At 33.2% G+C, this 23200-nt stretch overlaps 1 protein-coding gene across 5 annotated transcripts in view; it reads right to left on the bottom strand.

The window, feature by feature from the left end:
- Lmpt (four and a half LIM domains protein limpet) overlaps positions 1-23200 on the bottom strand; it is a 119553-nt gene that overhangs the window by 51014 nt on the left and 45339 nt on the right. Inside the window, exon 1 of one of the 5 annotated variants that reach the window (XM_083105806.1) lies at positions 14516-14610. The exons of 3 other annotated variants lie outside the window; for them this stretch is intronic. In XM_083105806.1, the coding sequence (XP_082961932.1) occupies positions 14516-14595 (80 nt within the window). In that variant the 5' untranslated portion in view covers positions 14596-14610. Of the gene's footprint in view, positions 1-8256; positions 8555-14515; positions 14611-23200 lie in introns of those variants that run through there. One more of the 5 variants, XM_083105803.1, reaches the window with a different exon arrangement.

Genomic DNA, 23200 nt, shown 5'->3' with positions numbered 1-23200 from the left:
CCAGTTTATCTCGTCATCTTAAACGAGACGCGCGGACATTATTACGTAAACATCGTGTCGGCGTTGTATTATATATCACGTGTGCGAGCGTAGTTTATAATTTAGGCAAATCGATATTCATGGTTTATTTTACGATCAGCGGCGAGTGGGTGCTGGCTATCCTCGCGAAAATAATTGCAGCGCGCGCGCCCGTCCTGCCATGAGATGCGAATGACGGGTGAGCGAAACGCGGACGCACGTATCGGTGAATTTATTTTCATTGCGGAAATCGCCACGATTCACAGTCGTCCGGTTATTTATAGTGGGGAAAGATCGTCGGCCCCTCGTCCCGCCCGAGCGCGCAAAAAGGATCTGGAAGAGCAGAGAGATCGAATCCCTCTCGACATCAAAGATAAATATCTGAAACTGACTACTGACCAAGTTAATAACTAAGCCGTTTATTTGACATATCGAGGATAGCCTCGTTTGATCGGTTTCATCTCCTTGCCCTTTATCTGTCTCTCTCGCTCTCTTTCTCTCGCTCGAACGCTAATGTCAGATCACTTTGAGTAAATCTCAATGCCGTCAGCTCACGAAGCTAATCTTTCAATCGACATGTTCGATCGACTTGTCGAGGCGGAGTTTAGAGGACACGTCCATGATCTTACGTGGCTTTCCATATATGTATGTGTTAAGCGAATAACATCGAAGTGCTGTACGCTGTCCCGCCAGCAGATAATCCTGATAAATCTGGCATTAAAGATAGCGGAATTAAAGAACGTATCGGTTTTTCGTATTGCCCGATTTCGATTCGAAAATAACGACGAGAAATTTTTAGATCCTCTGTATGTATATAGTATCCTATAAAATTTCTCGAAACATTAAAATGGCAGCGTACAATGTTCACTTTTTTATAATCTTACGTTAAAATAAATTTAATGTAATGGAACATAATAATTTAAATTTTTTTTACCTCTGAAAATAATAAATTACATCTTCCGAATCTTTATAAAATAATAATATTGCTATATAAAATATTTACAAATTTCAAAAATAGCTTGAATATTTTATATCTTGAAATTTCTGTAAATATTTAATATTTATTAATTTATATATATATAATGTAATATTCCTAGAAGAATTTACACGACTGTCAAAGACTACTGTATAATTTATCGACAATCATAGAAATGCCAAAAGAATATGATTCTTGGATGTTGACATTTTACGTAATTCACGGAAATGCATTGCTATTTTTGCACAATTCTGTTGCACGCGCTGAATAAAACATGCCGATTGGCGTCGATGAAAGTTGTATAAGGTGGATTGACGTAAGCAAGAAAGGGTGGTAGCTCTACGCGGGGAGCGCAGCGAAAAATTAATGAATTATTATTAATATAATAGCGTACGTACGCTTTTCCATCTTAGAAACGGTTTTACCTGGAAAGCAGCTATTTTGCTCTCAGGTGAATCATCGCGGTAGAGAGGATGTCCGTTAGTCAGTTACAGATTTGGTTTGCCAAGAGAGAGCAAGATCTAAAACTAGGATTTCCTGCAGATCTTGACATATGCACGCAACAATAATCATTATGCTTATCCGCGAAATACGTGCATCTTCACCGAGAGCGATACACGATCCTCGGAGAAAGAGTCATATCTTTCGTAGATGAAAATTATATATTCAGTGTCTAATATTTAATTACCACGCATGGAAAAAATTAAGCTATCATAGAGTTGAATCAAATAAATATTTCGAGACGAATAAAATGAAGGAAGCATAGATTCTTGTAGATCGTAAAATCATAGATCGCTCGATATAGATGTTAGTGTGTAAATTGTTCAATCAATTCACTGACAGGTGTCGCGAATGAAAGCAGACGCCCGGAAGCTTTCGGCTTAACACAACATCCTGCCGACAAGCTGACCGGGAATCGAAGCCGGGCGCTCGGCTAATAGCTATTAATTAGATAAATGTACGCTATATTAAGCGCTGATAATAGTCGCCGTCGAAAATAGACGCAATAACGCACGATACAACGCAGCCTCTCGCGCCTCGAACGAAATCTTTCGGGTGCCTCTGTAAATAAAATGTAGCGGGAAAGCGACAGTGTCTGATCAAGCGCGTCTTTCCTCACTACGATTGTGTTGCACGCCACAAACTGCGACTCTAAGAGATAAATGCGATTTTATTTTTGCCATGTCTTTTTTATAACATGTTTTTTATGATATAAGTGTTCATTTTGTAATTGTAAAATATTACAGAATCGTATTTATTCAATTGTCATAATTATTTTAATTAATTTTATTTTTCTCTCATTTCCACATTTGACATATTCATTGACATATTCTTACATCATTGCATCATCATGCTTTTTTATATACATCTGCGCACTTTTTTCAATTCATAGACGTCACAAATATCATAAATCATGTCGAACAACGAGTGTAGAATTTGTTGTAAATTTGTATATCATTTTGTGGTAAGAGAAAATGTATTCTACACCAAATAAAGAAATAAAAAAAGCGAGTTTCTTATAACGCGTTCGTTCAAATTCAATTATTAGATTTTCTACCTTTATCAGAGTGAATTTTAAATAATTGTAAACTATATTTTTTTAATTATTCGAATTGATCAACATCAATATTGCAGTCCAAGTCATACTAAATGATGCATAACTCAAGTCGACGAGTACGCGCACTCACACATATTTTCGAATATCTTTTAAGATGCGATTATGCCGTCGAATATATAATGCAGTTTCTGCAATTATGCGTTTTTTAATCATCTGTCACTATAAATAAACATCCCAACGCGATTGTAAAACAATGACTTCTTCAACTGTCACTGCCATTTTCCTCGGAATCGTCGATTATGAGGTACAATTTTTTTTCCGACACTATGAAACTGGGAAAATTGGATCTAGCCTGACATGAGAAACGCAACGACACGCTCCACGCAAGAGTGCATCCGCAGGAGAAGCGTACTTCAAACTGGCGCCATGCGCTTCGACGACGACGATGATGACGATGGTAGGTGTGTACCTATAGTATAGTTAATACCGGGTGACTGCGAGAGAAACGACATGCCGTCACGATAGCGCAAGCGCGACTCTGCTCGCGTCTGTTGCTCGCAGTCGAAAGCTTCGGCCAAAGCTCTCATTAACTCGGTCGAGTTTCAAAGTAGCTTGCAGGCCTCAATCGGGTGTTTTCGAATGACTCGGGACATTTGACGCAAATGGGAATCGTTTGTCTGATGCGACGACATGTCGAGCAGAAGGATATTTCGCGAAATGACGGTGCAACATTCGTTGCATTCTGCGTTCTTTCGTAATTCGATTCTTTTACAACCTACACAGCTTCAATAATTCAAACAGTCAGTAAATGTTTACTGCATAATGAGTGGAATAAATTTAAAAAAAGAATATTTTAAAATTTATTTTTTTTCGATCCTTAAGAAATAATTCATTCTTCGGAAGATATTAATCTGCAAGTTACTTGTTGAACTAGTTTTACTGAAAACATCTAATTGTCGTATTCAAAAATTATGTTAAAATTATGTTAGAATATTAGAAAATAATATTAGAATTTTACGAATAATTTTTACATGTTTAATTTGACTGATCGTATAAGTTATTCAGTCAGACATTACAAATAATTAATACAAGATTGGTTGCACATATTTGTAACTTTATCATTCGTTGCCCGTGACGAAAAATTCTATATCGCAGGTGAAAAACGGTAGTACGAGCAATTTGTGTTCCAATAAAGATCACGTTGCAAGGCCGGCGTTTAGCTCCGATTCCGACCAGTGTCGAGCGTGTAAGTTGCCGTGTAAAATGACACTGTGGCATTTTGCTTCGCTCGTTAAAGAAGACACGCGTTCGATTTATGCACGCACCAGACCATCAGGCGAATACTCAGCACTTCTAACGACATGAAAATTTGTGTTCTTCCTATATAATGCAAGGTAGAGAAAAATCGCCTCAAAACGCTCATAAGGTTTAGATGTTCGAGAAGAAGTAAGTTCTAGTATATTTCTTCCTAAGTAGTAGAAGATATATTTAATAAAAAATTTATTTGCCAGTGTTTAACTTCAAATTATGCTCATCAAATATATTATCAATTTTACATTTAATAACAAATTTTTTTTGCCAGTGTTTAACTTCAAATTATGCTCATCAAATATATTATCAATTTTATATTTAATAACAAATTTTTTTGCCAGTGTTTAACTTCAAATTATGCTCACCATGAAATACATTATTCGTAAACGAATATTTTTCGCAATATCTTTGTAGAAAAATCAAGTGATCTTTTTTACAACTCGGGAAGCAGTAAAACGAAAATTGAAAATATGATAATTTATGTTTGCCGTTATTAATGCGATTCCGTGCTTGTGGTCGATCGTCTTAATAGTAACTTTAATTACTGCGTCATTAAACTAACTCGCTATAAATCATTTCGCAAGCCGTGTAATTGACTATATTTGCGTGATAAACGATAATAGCCGTGCGGCGGACTACACGTTCAAAAATTTGCGTCAGAAGATACATCGAGAGGACGTTTGAGCATTTAATTCGTTCGACTTTACGTAAGGAAACGTTGATGATTAACCCGGTGCAAGCGCATTAGCCAAGCTCGAGCGGCGGCGTAGTTCCGCCATGCAAATCCGTGACATAAGTTTTGACAAGGTTTTGGCAAACCCGGTTCTTCGGCTCCTCGAAAAGGCCCTCTTTCTCGTGAGATGGGCCATAAACGTTGCGCCTCCCTTTCGAACTTGCACGCCAATGTACGAGATTTACGAGGCACGTCACACATGCTGGTATATAATCCAAGTACTATTAACAATGATTAACAACAGCATTAACGACTAAATTATAATAATTAATCTTTGCGTCTCGAAAGGAAGTGCGGTTGCGCTTTTCATGTAAATTTTATTTCATATTTTTGTGATTAAATGAATTATGTAGAATCATTTCGCTTTTATTAATCGTTATAATTATCTTAATGTAGCATTGCTAAAAAATATTAAATAATAAGTGTTATATAGAAAAAATATTAAATATATAGAAAAAAATATATTTTTGATGTCACATATCTGCTTTATCCTAAATTATTGAATAATTAATTATTAAAAAAAAAACAATTTAAATTTATGAGTAGTGCTTCGCGAAAATTGCATGTGCGCTTGTTAAAAAAAGAACGCAACGCGAAAAGTTACGTCAGTTTACTGATGATATATTTTTCGTTGTTTATTGCTTTAAAAAGACGAAGAATATAAGTCTTAACTGAGAACAGTACGTTATTTTAAAATTTATTCATAATGGATGTGATTTCAAGTTATCAGCATAGTATTTCATTCGTCCAACTCGACTTCAACAGTTTATTTGATTTATAATATTGTGGAGATTTAGCTATCCTGAAAATTTTCCGTTGTTTGTTGTCTTTCGAGATGATACCTCGACAGAGAAAATAATGAGCTTCGACAAAGTTGAATCGTGATCTACGGAGAACCGGGCTTGCCGAATGGATCACCTTGGCAATGAGTCCGTAACTTATTCTGGTTCACGAACGCACGAAGATTAATCTTCCGAGAGTTTGACGTCGTGCTGTGTGTACTGGGTTGAACGACGACTAACTTCTCTGGTAAAACTTGGAACGCGCGGCGCGTGCGACTTTGTTATAACAAGCCCTCCTTCAAATGGCAACTTAATTACTAATTAACTGCTTTAACGGAATTTAGCGGAACTGCGCTGTAACCGCAGTCCTTTGTTATTTTCGTTCGTGACACATGGCAATGTATTTATAATTTTATGTTTGACTCGTTTATTATATAGTTAAAATTGCGAAAACATATGTGAAATTTGTAAGATGGCCTTAGCATATGTGTATATATAAAAAATATTAATTGTGTAATATTATTTATTATTTACTTGCCATTTAATTTTACTTTTAAGCAAACTATTTTCCAAATTACACACACACACACACACACATGTATATATATAATGTTAATTGAATGAAAATGTATTTATATATATATTTATATAAACACATTTTCGTCCAATTATACATTGAAATTTGAAGCTTTCACGGTGGCTTGTATTTGTGTATTCAATCCTTGAGTAAATAACAAGATATTGCACATGCGTGTTATGTAACTTTAACGAGAATTAGACATGCTCGTTTAAGCAATGCAGTACATCTCACTGATTGATCTTGTTATCAATCACGACATCATTGATTGATCTCGTTATCAATCACGAAACCATTGATTGATCTCGTTATCATTGATCCCGTGGGATAGCATATCGCGTGTGGGAGATTGTTATTGAATTTACGTTCTTGAAACATGCTCCTACAATAAGGTACTACAATGTCCGCACGACTTTGTATCACGTAAATACATATGCTCGAAAGACTTAACGCAAAGAGAAAGATTACATCCGCGTGTTCCACGCAAGCTGGACTTAAGTCATTTGAAGCTTGTCGCGAAATGTTTGCGAAAGAAGATTTAATAGACCCATGAAACAGATGATTAACATGTAAACACATAAATTACGAAACAGACGCAACCATACATATTCACAAAAAGATTGATAAAAATTACTTTAAAGACACGTTCGAATAAACTAACATTTTTTAAATAAATTTGAAAGAAAAAGTAAAATATGAAGAGATACAATTGCAACTTAATAATAATGCAAGTAAAATTGGATTTTTTTGTATAATATCTTAATATATTTTCGAATCATTTTTTATTTTTGGTCGCAAAAATATAATAAATTGCAATAAATTCAGAATTTTTCAACATTTAATACATATCTCATTTTGTTAAATTATTAAAAAATTTATAAAGAGTGCAAAACGATATAAAAATGCAAAGAACATATTTATAATATCCTATTTTTCATTCTTTTGTTTGTAATATATCCACAAATATACATATTTTATATTAATATTTATATAGTACTATTTTTCGTTTTATATTTCATACTTATTATTAGTAGTTATATTAATACTTAATTTCTTTAGTTTATTCAACAATAACTATCTCGGCACATCATTTTCTTGGCAATCTACGTTAATACATATTAAATCGCGGAAATGATAAGTTAGTCATGCATAATCCAAAACGTTTGTGCTTCATATTCTGATTTCACTCTCAGCACGTATTTATCATCGAGCGAATAAAATAATCCAGAGTAAATTTCGAGGCGTGCCAACTCGATGCGATAGAATCACGTATAATTCAGTTGTATTTTTCGAGTTAATTGGAAACTCCTGAACTTATAATTTAGCTTGGCTAATATGACGATATCTCGTCCATCCGAGTACATATCTTATTGATCAAAGCAGTCCTTTATAATGTTTTCCTAACTTGACACATGCGCGATCATCTCGCGTGAATTTATAATCGCTTGTGCGAGGGTGCACAAACATGAGCTCGCGAATGAATTAGTCGCTCGTCCGATCCCATAAATCCGATGAGCCGCGCACAAGAAGAGGAGCACAGCCCGCTGAAGAAGCTTAGCTTCCGCTACCGCTGTCGCCGTTCGTCGATAAATCACCGCGTCGACTTATGAACCGTGAAAAGCGGACAGGGACAGGTTACTGTCTCCCTCGGGTTTCTGTTAAGACACACGCCCAGTATAACGAGGATGTTTCGTTAATGACCTCGTTAAATGAAAGGACGGCTGTTGACCTCTATGCGCGCGCGATATGTCGTTTCCTTTCACGACAATAAGTCATCCCGACAGCCGCCATCGCCGTCAACCGATTCGGCAAATTGTTATGAAACGTGAATAATTTGTTGCACGTTTCTTCTTGCATAGATCACACACTTTATATGAGAGATCACAAAATTTATATCTATTAATTTTATCTGTGTTGTGTTGTTGTATAAGATTTTTAAAAAATAACTTTTGGGGTTTTTCTTTCTAAAATATAATAATTAAATTAATAACTTAATAATTACATATATATCATTAATTAATTATAATTAATTAATTGGTCCTTTTAGATATATTTTTAAGGTTGAAATTAAAATTTAAATAAATCAAAAACTCATGTCTCATGATGTATAATATGCATATTTTTTATATTATATGCGTACAAACTCTCCTATTTGCATTTATCGGGATTATCGGGGTCCAATGCACTTTCATTAGCATGCATCTTTTTTTTTTATACGATAGATTAACTCAAGCAGCGACAAATTATGCGTCTTTGCCTGCGTGACGCGATATGCATCGATAAAAATAAATAAATTCTTACACGTTGCAATCTCGGTTGCATCTCTGTGGATCCTTGTACGTGTGACGATCAGGTTCCGCGGCATCTTGCGGCTCGATCGGGGGGACGCCGATCGGCGATGCCCCTCCGAGGATCAGGGAGGAGGATCTCCGAGGACCGCGTCTTCTCATCGCGAAATTCCGCTCGCGCGACGGAAATCGCGGTGTTTTCTTCTTCATTTCCGTCACTTCTTTCACCGAGAGCCCGTCGTCCCAAACCATTTTTCGAGCGATCCTGTACCGTTCCGTCAGGATGGGACTTTAATCACAGTTGACGAAAACTGGAAATTTCGTATACGAAGCGTTTTTAAAGAACCATATCATCGCGTCGATGAAATGATAAGAAAAGAAACCGTGCAATAACGTCTGAAAAAAGAGTGCGTGACGATATCAACCTGGCTTTCGATTAGATAAAACTGAAACCAAACTAAACGCGATTGTCTAGAGCTGCGATGTAATGACATTTTACTGAAATACACGTGACTCGAGAAATCAAATTAAGTTAATGCGATTATGAATCGACTATCCTTGTTTGCATCGTTAAATCCGCTTGTTTGCGAGGCTCGTCGAATTGAAAAATTTATTGTATCTATAAACTAACTCTAAAATAATGTTTTATCATTTAGTCATTCTCTTTTTTTTTTGGAACTTAATTTTCCAAAATATTGTTACTTGAGATATGATGAAAATTAAATACAAAATATTATTTATTGATGGAAACTAAATACTATATGAATGTTCTTATAATATGCTTTTAATTCTGATTCAATTCAAATATCGAGGAAAAAATATGGAGATTTTTTTTATGTTGATTCATAAAACACATAATTATTCATACAACTATTTCTCTGATATTTTCGTATTGATTTGACGCAATCGATGAATCATGTCTTTCTTAATCATGATTTGCAAAAACAAATGTTATTTACGACATAGCAGAAATATCAAAGTGTTTTCCCCATTTACATCACGACTTATCGATTGTATCTTTTTTTATATGATTCAAGAGTTACGAATTCGCACACTAATTATTAAAACGTTAAAAACAAAAGATTTGTTAAAGATTGTAAAAGAGAAAATTGCATTATTAATTGCTTCCAAAAAGCCTTGAATACCATGCAATAAATTTATTCTTTATATTCAAAATTTCACATAATAAAAGATTATTTTCCGTAATAAATTTCTCTAATATTTTTTTCGTTTTTTCCATTCTATGGCATCATTTATTACACACTACCATTAAACAAATTGCACGACGCACAAAACCGATGCCAAATGATTTTTATTCCCTCGACCACTTTCTTAGATAGCGAAAAAATCTGCTTTATATGTATTTTATGGACTTTTAATTAATTGATACATCATATCATACAATTAATTTAAAAAAAGAGAAATAATAGTGATATTTTACGTGCTCTGCGTAGCAGAATGATGTGAATACGACGTGTTACTGTATCTTTATAATTCTGCGTCATTCAAATACGATATTCTTTTTTCAATGTTCCTCACTTTTAATCGAAATCGAATTTTTACATCATAATACATTTTTGTAATTTACAAATAATATTGTAACAAATCTTTATCAACGTTTTCTTGTCGTATCGAGGCTACTTTTAGATGCGATAAGTGTATTTCTTACTCAATTCTAATCTCTTGATGGGTGATCTTGACAACCTACTTGAAGATCGTGCGTATCGGACGAGAGAGTATATTCCTGATTTTAATGTAGATCTTTCGGATATCGCGCGAGCTTTACCGATTACGCTAAATTGCCTTCCGTGCCGATCCGCGTGCGAGTTTCGACTGACTCGTCGTTCTTTGCGAAACAAGGTGAGGCGAGGCAAAACGACATGTTTTGCTCGTTGAAAAAGGCACGATGACGACCTTTGGACGTTGGTTTGCATTACGAACCATTGTCCTGGATAGCGCTCGTCTGCTTTATGTCACCGTCTTCCGCGCTGGTTCTCCGTTACAATACGCAGACATCGTCGATTATATATTCGATGCATCTCTAATGATCGCGTGAATTGAATTAATGAATATTTACTTTCTCGAGAATACACATAATGCAAATATGGCAAATTATATGTATGAAATACGTAAATGTAAAATATAAAAAAATTAAAGCTAAGATTGCATCGAAATATCCCGATATATTCTTGAAATATTTTCATCCTCCAGGAGTGTCACTTAATATTCTATCATTATCCCATTTGGATGATTGCGACGATTTTGGCTTGGTACAAGTTGAAAAGAATTTTCATGATAAAAATAACAGCTTGTGGTTAAAAGATTGGAAATAACTCTGCTCTCTATACGTTAAAGTATAATAAAAAAGATATAAACGCTTGTGACATTTGTTTAACAACGTACACGTTTGTCACCTGGATCGTAAATCATTTTTCAAATGATTCGAAGATACCCCGTTTGTTCGCAACTGTTTCATATTATGGCCACATTAGCCTCGTCTGCGTTTATCTTTATAGTTCGCGTATTTCTTTAGCGTATATGTCGGAATGACCTTCCATGAATTGCAATTTCAAGCGAACCCGCTGTGTACCACACTGCGTGCACTGATTATAGCACTCAAGTAAAGCCAGACGCTTTCCATTAAGCAACTAAAGAGGAAAGTCTTGTTTCCTCGATACATTAAGCTAACTTTGACAGGCGAAACCGATAGCGTTTAAAAACATTGACATCGATTTTATTATGAGTCAGAGTAGTATTTCAAGCCATAAAAGGAAATCTACATCAAGATATATATATTTGCTTCTAAAAAATCTTAAATAATTAAATAATAAATAAAAAAATTAATTAATTTAATCTCTTGATATATATTCCCATACACGAGAATTACTTTTATGATTTGCTAAATTAAAGATTCGTGTGCATATGATTGTATATTTGTGTGTGTAGACAAACAAATATATAATAAAATTTTGTTGAATTTAATAAGAAAGGAATCTATTATTATAGAATTTATAACACACACAAAATTTTAAAATATATTAATTAATATATTAATATGCGATGATACTTTTAATGTTGCTACAATATAAATATCCATTATTAATTAATATTGAAAAAATACCAAAATCATCATTTAATATATAATATATATTTTATATACTATATAACAGCTATTCTATGAAACTTTATCCGACGTAGCCACTTCTGACCTCGATCTTTATCGAGAATGACAATTTCGAATTATTTACGGTTAATCTTTGAACAGACAATCTCCGAACATTTCTGACGAGTGTAACTGCCAAATGAAGAAGAGAAATATGATGTAAACTACCTACGTTGCGTGACAGCTCGACTCGTCATCGTTACCTCTGATGTCTCGATGACGTTATGCACGCTATCTTCATGTTTATGCGAATTTAATGACGATGAGAAAAGTCTCTCTCTCTCTCTTTCTCTACTAATTCACTTAACGAAAATTACACTTCTTCCAATAAAAATCAAACATTTTTCTTATATATTCTTATAGCCTCGATTATTCTATTTTTCCACGAAAAAATACGATAACATTATTTAAACTAAAATTAGAGTAACGGAAGTGATTGCTTCCAGTCTATTCCCCTTTTTCAGAATGATATATTGCACAGCACAATGATATTTAATTAAAATTATTCTAAATTACAATTAAAATAATTAAAAATTAAGATTGAGAAAATTAACAAAAATATATTCGGAAGATATAATTTCTACCTTTGATTAAACGATAAATTTTCAAATACCTGTACATTTGCGGATATGAATTTACGTAGACAACATACCTCAAAACATTCGTGGAACTTAAGCGTAATAACTAGAGACGCGAAATATTTTCCATGTGGAATGCATGGATAACGATCCGGATGCGCGTTCGTTTCAACACTGAATGTAACTATTGCAACCAGAGTCTCAGTCAGTGGCATCCCAGTCGATAAGGATTATCTCAAAGGAATGACCTCGTTATCTCGACAAGAGTGCCGGTGGCAATCAGACGGTCGACTATGTTAATCGTAAAGCACATGTTATACAAATAGCCTGCTTAGCGTATATCTTCCGCGCGATCCTTTATCATCGCTGTCTTCCTGTTTCGCGTGATCGCACTTGCGCGCACGTTATTTAAACTCGCAAATAAATTGGCGTGCAAATTACATCTCAATGAGATGTGCACAGTTTGTCATCTAGGCGAAAATCTATTTTGCAGCCGTTTTTTAGTTAATGTAAAAAAGACAAATTATTTCCATCTCTGCACTAGGTATCTCACAAAATTTCTAACATTTTTGTTTATGCTGAAGAACGACGTGAATAAAAAAATATCGTCCATATGTCCATAATGTTATCTGTATAAAATAAAATATATTTAAATTCTGGATGTTTTTCAAGATTTATCCTGGATCGATCGGTTAGAATCGTTTCGGTCTAATCTCTCTATCTATAGCAGGAATTATATTGTCGCAGCCATTTTGCGTTTGAACATACCAAATGCATTTCAAAGTGCTATATAAGACGATACAATCTCGCCAGCAGGCTTCCTAGACGGAGAATCCTTAGCAGCGAGACTGCTAACGGACTTATCGCGTTTTATTACACGGGGGGACGTTTAGTGCGGACCTTTCTCCGTCTCAGAGTAATAACTTAAGACGATTTATGCAAGGTGGAGAACTCACACACACATATAACACACAGCGTTTCTTAATCCGCGTTGTCCGCAGGGCATTTTATCCACTGGATATTATAGAGTCAATGTGCCTAGATTTTTAGAGATTTTTACAAAAAAAAAAAACGAAAATTTGAAATTGTAAAAAAAGAATCCAAGTATATGTTCATATTTTTTAATTAAAATTGTAATATTTTTAAAAATGATTAGAGAAAAAAATATATAAAAACTACTTGTTATTTTTTTAAAGATGAATAGCATAATTATATATGTATGTCTTAATATAACCTATCGTAAAATAGAACAAATTCATCATGTCAAACGGTTTTACATATGCTAGGTCGCTGCGTACCATCGAAAAATATTATATATATGCTCCCAGGTTTAGAAATGCAATTTCGGACAATGATGTACGTTTGTCACAAGCACGATGCATTTATTTATCCTGATCGTAAAGACACGCGCTATATCACGAGTGTGGCGCGATGCCAAAGAACTTTAAGTTCGAACGTGATGTACGGCGTATACATGTATGACTGTCACAAATTATTTTGTAAGTCTCTTTGGTGTTCTTCAAAAATTAAAAATAATTTTTTAAAAATATTTAGAAGAGGAAACGAAGAAGTTTGCTTGTATTCTTTTTATTAAAATAAGATAAATATTATTCTTATGAGTAAAAATTATAATTTGTAAATTCCTACGATAAATGTGAATTAAATAAATAATTATTTAAATAAGTAATATATTAAAATAGCTATATTTTTAGCATTTATAATTTTCTTTATATGCAAAAAATTTCATCCTTTATGAACTATTTGTAAATATCATATTTTAAATCATTTATAATATTTAGAATATTTTGATTAAATATCTAATTTATGAAGAAAAGAAATAATAATACGACCATATTATTACGACGAATATCTGTTGATGACTTTATGCTGCTAATTATAATATACCTGTAGTATAATATAGCACGTATACATTTGTGAAGAGAACTTAAAACAACCCGCTGACAGATATACACATAAATCCTTTTACATCTGAATGCGCGTAATGACACATGTAGAAATCAAGCATCCGAGAATAACTGCTACCAAAATGCTTTTCGAATTACCTTCGGGCAATATCCGCGAAATGTATTCCGACGAAAATACATAAGCAGACCTAAATAGTTCGTGCAAACTATCTACATCCAAGAGATGTCCCAGATCGATCAGATATATCAGATATATTTAATAAGTTATAAATTTTTCAAATTTGAAGATAATTTTTTCTCACTGAAACTTTACTAATAGATCATAATCTGTTCTAATATATTTCATTTCAATTTTAAATATTTGATTTTATTTCTCATTTTCGTTAAATTTTACATTAAAATGCTAAAATAATAATAATATTAAAATAGCTATAATTTTTTAAAATTTAAATTGAAATATATGAGATTATATGATTATTTTGAAAGATTTTATATATATTTCTCCTCTTCTTCTTCAAAGATGAATGAAAAATTGAGAAAAAAATTATTAATAGTAGTATAAAAATTTATAGACTCAAATTTCTGTTTTTATTTTCGAGTACTCACCGTGTATCATAGCAAATCTCATCCACTTTATTCTCAAAAATATCACTCGCGTGCTTCGAATTCTCCCATTTGGCTCCCATCTTGAATGTATCGATCGAATAGGCTGCACGTAGAAAACATATGGAGAAACGCGATGGAAATCACAAATAAATACACTGACACAATCAGCCAATTGATTAAATCAATACACTAGCGATCGCGGATTATTGCATTAAAGAAGATAGACACAAGATTTCTCTATTCGAAAGCAACTATCTCTCTGTTCACGAATGCAACATAAAGATGTAAAGAGGCGTTCGCCAGAAGCTTCGATCTTTTATGTTCTCTCTCATCGAGACTCACAGCCTGTTCTCGAGCGCTTGTCGAATGACTTTATCGCCGGGCTATTTGTCCCGATAGCATGGACGGCCGTCGACCGGTCGATCATACTCTAAATTTAGCAGCCGCACGCGAGCGAGAGAGAGAGGAGCGATGATATAAAGAAGAAAGAGCAATGTACGCACGCACGTACGCACACGTCCGGAAGAAAAGGCGCGATCGCACGCACTGAAGGAAGATTCGAAATCCGGGATGATGATTCGCTAGCGATTCACCGCCATACTAGTGCGCTGTCAATGTCAGCTGATCGAACTGACAATAGACTTTCACGCCGATGATTTATCGATTTATTCGATAATAACCTTATTATACCTCGACACGTAAGCGTATCGTACACGTATCTGTTTGCTTAGCCCATCGACCGATTACTCTTCGCGAATTCTTTCGTAATGACTTGATTATTTATTTTTAGTGTGTGAGAAATCATTGTTTAATCAATATTTGGCAGAATTTCTCTATCCAAATGTGTAATTTTTATGCTAAGCTATAATTATTAGTGTTAATTATTATTATATACATGTTAATCGAAGATACACACATACTCTTGCGACATACGTAGTTTAATAAATGATAATAAAGTAGCAATATATTAAAATGTATACATTTTCAAAGTTGGTTATATTGAAGAATTCAAGGATTAATATATGTTTGTAAGGATATATTATTGTAAAGAAAAATTCTTGCCATGAAGTATCGACCGACAATAAAGCAACGTGTTTCTTGCCATGGTTCGTGTACAGATTGCGCATTACAAATTTCCGCGGCGGAAATATGTATGCGCGCGAATGTCTGTCGCGAATGAATGGACACCTACGCGCGCGTCTATATGTGCCTTTCAATTTATATAATAAAAGAAACTTTTTTTCCAATGTCTGTCAGGAATATTACCCAACATCAGTTACCCGATAATGTCAGATTTATGTGCGAACATCGACGTTAAATATTTGTGATACTTTTAATAAATGTTTTTTTACGAAATTCTAATCATAAATGTATTATTTCGTTTACGATAAAATTCAAATACTAAATTAAATAGTAAATAATATGTTGTAATAGTAATTGATAATTTACGTAAAAGAATATGTATATGAGCGTACGTGCATTTCAATTAAGAATTTTTAATAATTAATTTTACACAAATTTCCAGATTATTAAAAATTTTCAATTAATTTGGAATTTAATAATCTTTGACAATATTTCGACAGTATTTATAAAATTAGCTGATATTATATGTCTACTATAGAAAATTTGAAAGTAGAATATCCTGGAACATCAGAAATCGTTATGTTCAGATCAGAATATATTCTTGAATAAATTAGAATAATACAGATCTAAAGTACGCTAAAAAGTTAATTTTAAAGTCAATATGCAAGTTTTTTCAATCATGCCACATCACGATCATCCCACTGAACACAAGATCGATTTAATCTTCTTTATATTCTTCTTATATTCTGTCATATTTAATTTTTGCTCCGTCTTTATAGTCATCTGTGAAACTTACGTTTTGTTTTTCTTTAAAAATGTCTAAAATATTTCTTTGCGATTTGACGTACAACTCGTTAATATTACATAAATATTCACTTTATCTCCATATTTGCTGTTTCAAAGATAATTGAACGATTTGATATCAAGCATATAAGTAATGCGTGGATCGTGAAAAGAAATAAAAAGTTGTTTTACGACGAATTTTTATGATATATTTTATAAACTGAGGACGACATGTTTTTCTTTTTTTACAGAAAGTTCTAAACCTCATGCTTCATTCACCCACGCATTACATTCCCGTATGATGGCAACGAAGCGAGGGGCGACGACGACGTGATTATGCGTATGCACTTGGTCAGACAAACACGCGTACACAACGTATCGCGTGTCTACGCGCTGGATACAAGCATACGATGAAATACATGATGCGATACAGTGAAAATGTGCACTTTGTATCGAAGCAAGTAACGGCGAGACCTCGAAATAATCGTGTGATCGGCGAGGTCAATGTATTCTCGTCGTTACACAAGTATATACTTAATTTTATAATTATATAAAATCTTTTTTTGACAGATAGAGAGAGACAAGAAAAACATTTGCAATTTAGTTCTCCTATATATACTAATTTTTTGTATTAGAATATATAAGAAAAGAATATATGCAGAGAGAGGAAAAAAAAATAAGTATTCTATTTGCGATGTTGGACTTAATGTAAAACGCCGATAATTCTTATTTTATTTTTTCGTAAAATTCAATTTTTTATTCAAAAATTGTAAGTGCACATAAGTGTCATTATAAATAAATAGTTGCATAAAAAAAATACGAAAAACGATATTGAACTGATTTGATTTTTTAATTTTTTAATATAAAATATTCAAATAATAAAAAAATTTAATTTTTCCATTTCATTTAATTTTATTTCTATATCATCCCTTATAAGGAGTATCTATGGACCTATTTGAAGCAACATGGAACTCACTACTGCCCACTATTGTTTTTAAAACCGCGTCCAGTGTCTATTCACATTCTTCGGATATTGCTCGAAAGTTAAAAAGTTTAAAAAATTAAAAAATTATTCTCTTTATTTTACATTTCCAAGTTGCCATGCGGTGGACTAGAGACTATTTTACGCGTGACGTGCGCCATAGTACGCCATAATCTAAATTCGATATACGATGCAATTTCGCCGGCAGGAACGGTCGTGAGGAAAATCGTAAATATATAATCGCACGCGGGGATCAAAGATCCGCGGCGATTATTTCGGATCGTGATATTAAGAGGCGATCGAGCGAGCAAGCCGAGCGTAAAGTTAAGTCGATTATGTCTCTATTACACGACGCGCGGTGCACTCGGTATTCGTGACGAGGCTATTAACGCCGACTATTAGACGCAATAAATGAGCAGGCTCGTCGTGCCATGATCTCCAGAAGTTCTCGGCAATCGCGCGCAAGCGATCAGCTGATTATATCGTCAAGTGATTGATAAACTGAGTTTCGATGGTGCGATACTATAACGGTACGTATTATGCGATTTTTTCGCCAGGTGAATGGTGGCGATAATATCGACGTTAATTCTTTATCAAGTGTGTCATAGATTGCACAGATTTTTGCGACTTTTTAAAGGCGCTTAAACATAAGATTGAATTTATTGTCAATTTTATTGGTAATAAAAATGCGCCATAGATACAAGTTTAATCATAAATCAAGCGCTCGGAAATTATATTCTTTATTTTTTTTTATATAACTCCTTCGTTTTTGTGGTTAAATAATTGAATCACATATGTAAAATTTAAATTAAAATATATAAAATTTAATTTACAATAAAAAAAAATTAAAATTTTATTATTCATTTACCTTTGAATTTTAATTTACGAAAAACATTGATAAGGAAAAGTTAATGTTAAAAATCAATCGGAGTATATATTCTGTGAATGTAAATGTCATAAAGTCTAGTTATATCCTTCACTGAGTTTCCGTCCAGATTGCTGAATCGGATTGGCAATATTTACTTTTGATTCTACGACATTTCCACAAATTTCACAGATGCTACATCTAAACTGGCGTTAGTTACGCACTTTAACGTACACTTCTTTATGCTATTTTTCACATAGAAATACACATTATTTATATCGATAAATACGAGCGATAAGAGCGAGAGAAATGTTCTCTGTGAAAGATTCACGCGCACAAATATTCGAATAAGGAGATGAAAGAATATATTTCTCACGCGCGGTCCTTGGAAAGGTCTCTCGCGTTTCGGTTTGTTTGGCAAGTGCTTATGGTTTCATCGTTAAACGATTCCACCCCCAGTAATGTGGTGAACACGATATTTACCAGAAATGTCGCTGTCTACCCTGTTCCCTGAAGCTTTCAAATTACACGGACCAAGAACCGGCCTGCGGGATTACAACCGGCCGCGCCCAGATTGCCTGTAAATCGCCGATGACGTCGCTTTTAATCGCTTCCATCCTTGAATTAACACTAATATAGCTACCGCAATATAGTCTTGAAAGCAATTAATATCGTGATATTCAATTTTTGTAATTTTTCGGAAAACGATCGAGAACGCGATATTTTTATATCATTAATTATTACAGAAACAAAAGAAGAAAAATATGTAAACATAGGGTCAACATCCTTAAACTTTTTCGTGATTTTCGTCTTTTGCGTGCCATGTTCCGCGCCGATGTACTCAAATTAAAACGTCTCGCATGATGACGATGTGCGTGCACGAACACAAATCTGAAGTGACCGAATCGGAATAATTTGTCAACCCGACACGTTTGCACGCGGAGAGAATCGTGTTCGGTGTCGAATTCAACCCTTATAAAACACATCCTCCTCATTTTCGATGCGGGAAATATGAGGCCAAATATCATGAAAATTGCTATTGTTAATAATCGAGGTCTTCTCTTGAATGAAGATAAAAATAAGAAAATGCATAAAAGATCTTACAAATTATAATATTTTTATACATGTTAATTTTACGATACATGTTTTTTCTTTCCATTTAAGTAACGATATTACCGAGCATATGTATTAGTGAATTTTTGTCAAATATTTTATTTTTTTAAACTGATTATATATACTATTAGTTTTTTAAGTTATTATGTAATATTCATTTTTATTATAAATATATCCAATAATATATAAAATGATTATTTAATCATATAATTTTTCATTGGGCTCTTCTGCCATATTAATAATTTTCTTTGCTTAATCGTATATATCTTATACATTGTGAAGCTAACACAATTATTTTGCAACAAAATAAAATTTTTACTGAAAAAGATTTAATTTTTCAATCTAATTCGAATCTTGAAAAATATTTTACATGTAATTGTGTGTAACATCATATATAACATTTTCGAAGATACCCGCCCGACAAAAGCATGATGTCAGAGTGCGTAGGGGTACATTTTCGTAGGTGAATCCTGCGGATCCATTTCGCAAAAGCATTATTTTTTGCTCCATGATACGACAGACCGATGCGGCCATGACTAAAGAGTTAAAGTATAAAGGTGATCTCACTGCACGTCGCGTGGGTGACCGGTATCCGAGACCCACACGCATCACACAGCACACCTGCGCATATAACCACCGTGTAATAATTCCAGCGTGTAATTATTACTTAGACGAGTAGCACCGTTTCTCGAAATAATCGCGAACGTCATGAAAAATCTACGAATTTGCGAAAAATCGATAAAGGCAAATTATTTCTCTGTATTATATTATATCCTTTCCCTCCCCTTTCTTGCCAATTTATTCCGATGATAATAGTAATTTTGAAATATATTTCATCTCTGATTTCAAAATGTGTCATATTCGAGATGCACAATATATTAAAGTTATAAAAGTATTATAAAATTACATAAAATTTGCGTAACGTTTGTTTTGCTCTTATTTCGTACATTGCAACCATATTCAGTGTATAACTATATAACAGCTGCTTATATTTCTTAGATGCGAGATCGAAACACACAAATCAGCCCTCACCGCACTTAGCCATAAGTTTCGGCGAAGAGTGCACGAACGTCGTTATTCGTCCAAGACCGAGAATAATCTTTTATCGTGCCTTCGGAAGAGAAGGTGAGGTATCGTAAATCAGCGTTTAGTGCGTTTAAAAACGCGATAGGTGGCCGGATTTAAGAATAGCACGAGAGGATCGAAAGAGCGCGAGAGACTCACACACATGTGCGCCAAGCGAGAGATGCTCTCTCGCCTTTTAAATCGTGCGGAACGTAAGGAAACGTCTGTCTGTATCCCGCTGCTCGTTATGGGGGGAATCCAATAACATCTCATGCTCAAAAATTGTATATACAATATTGACGAAGGCAAATGTAAACGGATGCAAATCCATTTCCTTCTCAAAATGTGCGCAATATTTAAGTAAAAGCGTAAAAAAACGTGGCAGGATTTTATACTTTACTACTACAACACACGAACAAGATTAAATTTTAAATAAAATTTTTTTTCTTGACAAGCAACAAGCATAAGCACAGTTAAATTTAAAAGAAATGTTTTAATATTAAATTAATTTAATTGTTCTATAAGAACTTTTAAACGAGAAATTAATTAAATTAGTGAGAAACATTGTTTTTTGTAATGTCATCTTTTCTTTGTATCGAATTAAAAATTTAATTAATGCGATTTATATAGAAAATATAGAGAAGAATCTCTCTTAGGATACATTGTCAATTTTAGGAATAAAAATTAATGGATCAGTTTTGAAAGAATACGTTGAAAAAAATTAGCAAAACTTCCGTTAAATTCCTTCTCTTCCTTTAATTAATTCGCTTGGATTCGCTGACATAAAAGCGCATTGAATCCGCACTTTTCCTGAATGGAACAAGCATGCGAGCAAATGGATCTTAACGGTACGCGGTTGAGTTAACGTAGATAATAGCGGATTCAAAGATTGCTCGACGAGGCGTGTTATACGTAACACATACGCGAAAGAAACCAAGCCGATATGAAAAGAGTAAAGACCCTGAAACCATCTTTCCAAGAAACTTGATCGATGCAATTTTTTCTTTTGGGTTTTTATATAAATTTCGTCTCTTTTTGCAAATTTTGTAGACTAGAACAAAATTCTTTGCGAGAACAAGTAAAAAATATAATTAATAATATAAAATTTTCCAGTAAAAATAAAATATATCTTCTGATTTATCGCATAATTTTCAAGAAAAATCATTTTGGATATGAATCCTTGCATTGATCTAAATTTTCAATGACAAAAATGTATTGATGTATTCGCAAAAATTACTATACTATAATATTACTATAATATACTATATGAATATCTACAGATGTAATTCAATTAATTTTAAGATTGTATATATAAGAACATATTTTTTTAGTAGGCAACAATATTAAATACACACTTAATTACCAATGTTACATCATCATTTATTAGACATCCTCTGCAATTTCTTCTTTATTTTTCAATTATATTTGTTTATATTTCTAATTATTTATTTTTAGTTTTTATATTTTTTTTAGTCTTGTCATTTTTTTAAGAGGATTTTCCAATATTAAAATACTATAAGCGCATATAATATCTTCAATCTTTAAATTGACGAAATTTAGAGAGAGAGAGAGAAAGAGATAGAGATAGAGAGAAAAAGAGAGAGATATTTTTCTCTGTACAATTCTTTAAAATATTTTATTTCAAATAGCGGATTGCACATTGCCACGCATCTGTTAAGTTGTATATACTCACATCTGTAACTTTTGTCGTTTAGCAGATTAAGAGTTCATTAAACATAAGACGATAGCGAGGATTGCGTCGCCAGCTGATCTCACCTGTTGCATGTTACACGTAACAGAATCGAATCCGCACACGCGACAACACTATCGTACATTAGTATCTTCCGATCTCTCTCTTTGTTCAAAAGTTGTAGTTTCTCTTTATACAAGCAATTAATTTTTGGACACTTAAAAGAGAGAGAAAGAAAAATAAAAATGTACGCAAAGACAAAAATTATATTGTAATGAAAAATTTATTTTTAATATTTGCAATAAAAAAAATAAATTATCTTTTATATATTAAATATGATTTTCACTATAAAATGCAGCTCTTCACATACACGCACATACAAAAGAATGATTACTGTGCACACATTCACAAATTAAATTATTGTAGTTCTTTCTGTATTTTCTATTATATGTGACAAGTTAAATCTAATAATCTTCGATAAAAGACGAATGATGAAAATTTCACTCACTATTATTTTATTAAAAAACGTCATTATTTTAAAACGTCGAAGGAAAAAAGCTAATAAAAATAAAGCAATTTATCAAAACGCGTCCGAAAGATTTGATTAAGAGATATTTAAGATGAAATAGATAAATAGAATGAAGTAAATCGGAGCGCTTCGATTTAAAACGTATTTTCTTCTTTCAGATAGTATAGAATAGGGATGTAATTTCATCAATAGAGATGTATATAATTACGGTAGATGATAATTCGATTTGAATCTTGTCACAAAACATTAAGATCGTTTGAAAAATGTCTCTCTTATTAATTGAAACAATCTTAAAATAATAAGTATTGATCTTTCTCTCACTCGCTAAACGCGAATTATTTTGCTTATTTTTTACATAATTTTTTCTTTATATTATTCAAAATAAAAAGATATACATCCACCTCACACCTCGAATCACTCATGAATCACTACATATAATTTTCTCTGTCGATATATTATAATCGTCGGACTTTAATGTGTCGTTCACTCCGTAATCGAATCCGCAATTAAATTTCGATGAAATGGCAATCGACTTCAAATTTCCCCAGACTCGGCGAAACTGTAAACTCTTTATT

The sequence above is a fragment of the Camponotus vicinus genome, unplaced genomic scaffold (assembly GCF_025532165.1).
Source record: "Camponotus vicinus isolate PSW18456_S1 unplaced genomic scaffold, iyCamVici1.0 SCAF_8, whole genome shotgun sequence".
Classification (NCBI taxonomy): domain Eukaryota; kingdom Metazoa; phylum Arthropoda; class Insecta; order Hymenoptera; family Formicidae; genus Camponotus; species Camponotus vicinus.
Note: the sequence above shows the minus strand (reverse complement) of the source record. Positions and strands in the feature narration are given on the sequence as shown.